At 28.3% G+C, this 7,728-nt stretch overlaps 1 protein-coding gene across 1 annotated transcript; it reads left to right on the plus strand.

Annotated features, from left to right (window-relative positions):
* The first annotated feature begins 2,413 nt into the window (after positions 1 to 2,413).
* LOC113378471 (glutaryl-CoA dehydrogenase, mitochondrial-like) lies at positions 2,414 to 5,909 on the plus strand. The gene is made up of 2 exons (XM_026619000.1): positions 2,414 to 2,568; positions 5,790 to 5,909. The coding sequence occupies exons 1-2, from the start codon at positions 2,421 to 2,423 to the stop codon at positions 5,852 to 5,854; spliced, it is 213 nt and encodes a 70-aa protein (XP_026474785.1). The 5' UTR covers positions 2,414 to 2,420; the 3' UTR covers positions 5,855 to 5,909.
* The last annotated feature ends 1,819 nt before the right edge of the window (positions 5,910 to 7,728 follow it).

Consider the following 7,728-nt stretch of genomic DNA (forward strand, 5'->3'; position numbering starts at 1 on the left):
AAAGTAATAATAAATAGGTTGGAGAGAAAGTCTCCCGTGATTAAATTTTATCAAAAAGACAATAGTGACAATAAAACATCATCGACTCTCATCGACAAAAACAAAATAAATTTAGCTATCAGATCAAGATGTGATTTTAAGAATAAGATCTATAAATCTAGTTTAACAAAAAATTATAATATTAGAGTCAGATAATTATCTCTTTAAAATAATTGTTTTATACTAATATCCAATTATAATATTGCTAATGACAAACATCTATAAAAATTACACGTTTGAACGGGCTTTTAATCACAAGACTTGAAGGCTATAAAATATAAGAGTTGTTCAAATAAATTTTATAATTCGATAAATTTGAAGTTCTAAAATTACCATCTTTAATCTTTAATCGCTTATTTAATTAATATCACATCGCTTACCATATTAATATTTTTACATAATTGATTCCAGTTATTAATTGTCATATGTAAGTTAAAGATTTACTTGAAAGAATTGACATAATATACTGGTAAACAAAAAATGAAAAAATAATGAATAAATAAGTGCTCCAGAAATTAATACCGACCTATACAACAATAAAGCATTATGACGTAACCATATAGATTAGATTTATACTAGAATCTAACTTTTTTTATTCCACAATATAATTTACAAGTGTCTTTAGTAGACATTGCAAATTTAATAAATACATGACAATGAGTAGAAGCCACCAGTGTTGCTTTTACTTTGAACTAAAAATGCACTATATAAAAAAATAGCAGTCGTAAAATTAAATTAAAACTAGCAGAGTTCCAGTTGGTATATTCTGTTGTCTTCTTAGAAAATAACAGCCAATAAGAGAAATATCTTCAAGAAATATAAGAAAACCACAAATCCTACCTTTTACAGCAATTTAGCAGCAATTTGGCAGCCACTTCAGTACTCCTATTACACATCACTAAACAAACTAAAACATTTCACATTTCATTTCATTCACATTTTACAAAAACAGTTCACATTTTTATAAGCAATAACATTTCACAGATATCCGAATAAATAAAGCACTTTTTGATTTGCCAAAAATAACGCACTTTATATTTATTATTGTATTGTTCAAAACATTTGGGAATCCTTACTAACTCTGGTTCCGATTCTAACCTAATTTGCACTGATGTTTTGGGGGAGCATGCACAACCTGAAACTATTCAAGGATAATAAATAAACACAATACTATTCAAATTTATGGATACGAAATTATAAATATGAATGATTTGTCATATTTTAAATTTTGGCGGTTTATTGACAGCTCACATAGGGTGTCGAAAAAATGAAATAGTAAATGTCCTCGGGATTACACAGATTGTAATTCAAATAGAAATTCTAAAATGATAAAAACCGATAGCTTATGTTCTTGACTAACTTATAATTTTTTATTTATTTGAACGAGCATCACATTTTAAGAGTTCTATTAGTTGTAGCGATCATGTTCTTTAAATTCATGGCTTTTTTAGAAAAAAATTCAAAGATCGGTCTATATCTATTTATGAATTTTATTATTAGAAATTCTGTAATAATATTAATTTTTATTCTAATTCAGGAATGTCGAGAAATTTCAGTGGGAAACATATCGTCTACTGACTATGCCCTTTAAAATAGGCCAATGTTATGGCAAGGCTATGTTACGTAGCGCTTTTCATACAAAATGGTATAAATACTGTCAAAATGCCAAGTGGTCGCTTTGCAGTCAGACGTTTTCGATAGAAAACCAAACCTAGAAAACTCAAATGTCAAAAAACAATGTTATCATAACTGCATCTTGGCGAAGCGGGATAATAACATATGAGTGAAGTTGCATTTCATGCCTAAAACGGCGGATCGCACAGCAAATACATGGTATTTTGACAGTATTTAGTACCATTTTGTATGAGAAGCGCTACGTAACATTGGTCTATTTCACGGCAGAATTGGCACCTAAATTGATCCTCTATGTGTATCGAACATATGTTGGTAAAAATTTGGCTTTCAAATGTTTTTAAAACAGCACGCTATTTGTTCATTAGTGTAGTAGCAACCTGAAATCCACATAAATTCCACATGGGTGTCACAGCACCACATGGGCACGCTTGTGGATTTCAGATTGCTACCGCCGCTCAAATCACACGGTGTTCACTGGGCTGCTTGCATCTTTTACATCTTATATTTTAATTAGCAAATTTTAAATGCCCTAACCTAGTGTTTCTTGGTGGCAACCCAGTGGTTATCCACTTGGTGATGATATTTGTATTAAATTTTTCTAATAGTGATGTCACATACATACATATTTTGCAGCAATATTACTTGGAATCTAATTTATATCTATAATTTCAAGCAAAATCTGATATAACTACTGATAACATTTCATTTACATGTGAAATCTTATAATTTTCAGAGTGGCCCCCGAAATGATTTCACTGATCAAACGTAACAATTCCGGCAAGGCCCTGGAGATAGCTCGCGTTGCACGCGACATGCTCGGGGCGAACGGCATCGCCGACGAATATCACGTTATCAGGCATTGCATGAATCTCGAAGCGGTCAACACATACGAAGGTGAGGATATAAAATGAAATATCATCAATATTATTATTTTTATATTTATATAACAGCGTATGCATCAGAACTACATGTTCTATGAGGTGTGTTTGCTATCATACGTTCTAACCTAGCATTTTTCTCAAGAGGGCAACCCAGCAGTCCACCACTCTTTTTTTTGTGTTGACTACATATTTACATTAGATATGTAAAGGGTACGCCATCTAACTTTTTTTTTCAAAAATAATTCAAATGTGTGCCAATTATTTTCAAAAAAAATATAAGAAAATAGTCAGTAGTTTTTTGTATCATTCTCACAAAAAAAGTTATTTGACCAACCCTGTATATCTAATAGTTTTTGCGTGTATGTGTTGCAGCAACGCCCACCAAAGGTGATTTTTATTTCATTAGGAGATTATATACGAAATCCATAACTTAAAGTTAAAATCATACTGCTTGATATCGAGCTGTCAGGTTAAGATCGAACCCAAGACTAGTTTGTGGCTATTAAAGAAAATCTACTGAATATTCTGGATTTTCTTCATTATCCTATTGATATCATGAAATGAAAAAATAACTAGGTGTAAGTGGCATTTTGCCTTAAAAAAAGTTGGATGTGAATTGATTTTTAGTAACTTTTTAAAGTGTAACGATAGAATTTTATTGAAAAACAAGGCTATAATCTTAACTTCGATGAAATTTTATAAATAAACCGCTTTTTGTAGGCCTATAACATTTTAGAATATTCTTTAAGACCAAGAACTATAATCATGAAAAGTTTCATTAAAATCGTGAAAAAAATTTTTCGATTAATTACAAAAAAACGGCCACCAACGATTATTAACTGATATCTTTAGAAAAGTTTTTGAATTTTCAAAATCGGTTCAGGATTTCTGGCTAAACGGGATTTTTGGACGAATAATGTTGCTTTTTCTGGCATAGAAACAGCTCGGCCGATCGTTTTTAATTTTTGGAAACGGTTTATTAGAAGAATGTTTATGAGAAAATATCGACGAGGAGTTTTTTGGTCCATATATACACGCACAAACATCATAATTATACTTTTCCAATCTTGGTGCCAAACGATTTAGAATGACTTAAAAACATAAAATTAGCAAATCGGATTTTCTGGCGAGAAAAAAAAACTTTGTTTTGGGATGGGTAAATATTTTATTACCATGGTAACGAGGGCTATAACGATAACTAAGTATTATGATTTATTTACATTTTTGCAACACCCCCTGCGCCCCTCTTCATTTTTCTAAGAATCTAATTTTATCAACTGATATCATAATTCATGTGTCAGGCTACAAATTTATATAAAATATTATGTCAAAATATGCATGAAAATCATTATTTATTCATTCTTTTTTTATATCATTTCAAAGCTTTTAATTTTTTTTTTTTTTTTTTGAAATTTTAAAAGCAGCCCTTTTTGCAACAAGCTTGCGCCCCGCCTAAGGGATTGCGTATAGGTCCCACAAGTTGGAAACCACGGATTTACCTGTTGAATACCATCTTCAAATTTAATAAATATTTATTATATTTCAAGAAAGCGAGAAACTGGTTGTCTCGCATTCGTCTAACAAAAATAAAGAGAACGAATAACGTTCAGCAATAATTAACGTGCAAAAATCTCCCCAATTAGCAACATTTGCTTCCGTATGACATATATTTGTGCTCAACTTTGCAATCCACGATCTTCTTTCTATTTTTGTCAACAAATTTGAATCAATATTTAGTATTCCTAAAGAATTCCATGCAGGTTTTTCTGATACAACGTATCTCGCGCATTGACAATGATGCAGATAATTAATTCATCTTAAGATATATAATTCCTGTTTATAATTAATATTTGCATAACTAGACACCATAACTCACTTTGCATAATTATAGTCATAAACCTGTGTCACAGTAATAAATAAACTGGTATATATTCGTAACAACTTGATGTTAAGCATTCGTTCAGTTGTATTTAGATAAATAATTAATAATTACAATTGTTCCTTCGCTGGTTTTCAAACTTATAAAATATAGTTAATACTAAAATTATAACAATAATAAATATTAAAATTTTATATAAATTGTATTTTCAAACATTTAACCCTACTGTTTAAGAACGTAGGCTAGCACAAACTAGTCCTGAGTTTCATCCCCAATCTCGGTCAGCTCGATATCAAGCAGTATGATATCAAATTTCTACTTGAGGTTATATATCTCAATTATAATCTCAAGTGAAAATTGCCTTAGCATTGCTGCAAAATATATAGGGTTGGGCGGGGCACAAAGGTCCAATTTGACTTTAGGTATTTATACTGTCTAATTCAAATGAACTACATCACAAAGCATAACACGTGTCTAACCAACAACTATCGAACTATGTTCATTAAAAGTTGATTCCTAATACTAAAAATGTGTTTCTTTATTGTTTTTTTTTTACTTTGTTATCTGTCCCTTTTACACCTTTAAATAGAACAGCATATTTTAAAGGAATTTTACAAATTAATAGCTACATTATTCAACCAATAAAAAATATAAATTTTATAGGTACATTTTTTCAGAGATAACACTGTATAACCTTGATCTGGTATTTCGTAGGTACATTTTTTTACAGAGATAACACTGTATATAACCTTGATCTGGTATTTTGTTAGAAATATTAATCAGCTAAGTTGTAACAATTATTTATTTAATTTAACTCTTGTAAAATTGCTTTTTTAACTTAATTCACTTTTATATTTACTATTTTTGGGGTTGCCCCCTCGAGAAAAATACTGGGTTAATATGTACGATAACAAAGACAGCTCATTGAACAAGTAATTATTATCGCTTTTTATAAAAAAAAATCAATAACGCGTTTTTTCATTACTTATTTTCAATGCAATGTGTTTATTTGTGCTTCATCATTGTGTATCGCTTAATTAATTTCACTTTTTTTTTGATAAAATTTAATTATTATTTGTTCTTGAGCTCAGTTTAATTTTCATATAACCGAAAAGTTTAAGGTTAAAAATTAATCAAATTTAACCTATTCTGAAATTATAAATTCATTAATTTATAACGAGTTTGTTATTCTTACTAATTAAGCACTCAGTTGCCTAATAAAATTTGTGACTACACGTCGACTTTTTATGCAGTCGATTTATTGATACCAGAATGCCAAACAAGTTTTATTATGATGTAATAAATTAGTTATGATCACAATTAATAATATGTCAAATAAATTTAATATTTTTCAGGTACACATGATATCCACGCACTTATTCTAGGAAGAGCTATCACAGGCATTGCTGCATTTTCATAACTGAGAAATTCGCAAATAAATCAATCAATATAATTGATACATAAATTAATTGAGGTGTGACGATATATTGAAATACGAATATCGATATTTATGATGAATGATGACTGATTTTAAAATGATGCATAATAATTATTTAATAAATAATAGTTAAGCAAAACTATTTTAAACTTTTGTTTCCAATAAAATATTAAATCAATTACTATATATAAATCAAAATATATTATCGATATATTTTCGTTGCCATAAGCGAAATATCAAAGAAAATATTGCTTGTATCGTTACATCTGTACTTAAATTATGTATGTTTCAAAACTTAATATTACAAAGTATTTTTAAGTATTATCAGGGACTTTCTAATGCCATAAAAATTTATAAAAATTACTATTTTTCGAGAAATACATTTACAATAAATATATTTTATATAAAATTTTGTACATAAATAGCGATAAGTCTATATGTTTTGTACTAACAATTGCATTTTGACTGATTGTGAGATAGATTTCATTGTTAAAAATTGATATTTCATATTGTTCATATAAATTATTCATAACTTAAATTGTATAAATTATATTTTTATACAATACTAGTAATAAATTCAAAATATGCAAAAGTCTGTGTTTTATCTAAGAGAGTTGAGAGTTAAATAATACATCTAAAGGAGATTATTATATTTTTTCCTACATATTTAATATCTAAAAATAATAATATAAACACTATAATTTTTTATTTATATTAATAATAAATGTGACATAGGTTTAAGGCACGTTACAATAAAAGAATACTGATATTTAAAAATCGTTCTTGATAAAGAATTTAAAAAAAAATGCACTAAAACATTTTAGGTTTCTTTCGATATATTGATAGTACAAAAATGTGGGAATTAAATAATTATAATAAAGGCATTGGAATCCAAAAAAAAAAAAACAAATTGGAATCCTTTTGGAAAACTTTAAATTTAAAATTATTTAATAAAATTCAATGAAATTTCATGAAATTTAACTTTTATTACTAAATTTTATCTTTGGTTAAAATATTGATTCCATTTCAAAAACGCTATTTTCCGGTATTTTCCAGCCTTGATCACATTTCAAAAATTTCCAATTTATTCTATTTGCTATAAAAAAACTAGTGGTGTTTGGCAACGTGCCATAAACCAAATTGCTGAAACTTTTCGACGTTAATTTAAAATTTTGAAAATTTTGAAAATGTGTCGAAAGTGTCGAAAAAAATTATTTGACTATATAAGCAAACTTTAAATATTATAAACATTGGTACGGAACCCAAAAAATTGGGTTAAAAACTTTAGACTTATTATTGAAATCTCTATAAAATATCTGATATTTGATATGCTTATGTTTAATGATCATTTTTGGCCGCGAAATGGCATGTTCTTTCAACTTATTTATGGATCTCCAAAACCGATAGACCTGCCTTTACATAAAAATTTATTAATTCTTCATTCCGTCAATACAAGTGAAATGTTTTTAGAATCATTCAAATCGGACGCTCCGTTCTCTCAAAGACTGAATTTCCTTTTTTGGCAATTTAATGAGAATTGAATGTTTTATTGAATCATTCAAATCGGTTGATCCGTGCTTTTTAAATCGACGACAAAAATTTATATCCATACGCATGCACACATACACACATAGATACAACATCCATTTTTTTAAGGTGTGCCAAAATGTTGAGGAGGCTTGATATACAATTTTTTTTATTTCGATTTTTTTTTACTTACTCTACGGGAAGTTAAAAATTGTAATGTAGGGGAAAAGTACAACAACTTTCCTTGTATTATACATGAAAATCATTTTACCGAAGATTTAGTGAAAAGTTTCAAATAAAATTAACTTTTTGTCAAGTAAATTCAGTTT

The sequence above is a fragment of the Ctenocephalides felis genome, unplaced genomic scaffold (assembly GCF_003426905.1).
Source record: "Ctenocephalides felis isolate EL2017-DRISC unplaced genomic scaffold, ASM342690v1 CF-g0.4_SCAFFOLD_01886, whole genome shotgun sequence".
NCBI classification, from domain to species: Eukaryota; Metazoa; Arthropoda; class Insecta; order Siphonaptera; family Pulicidae; genus Ctenocephalides; species Ctenocephalides felis.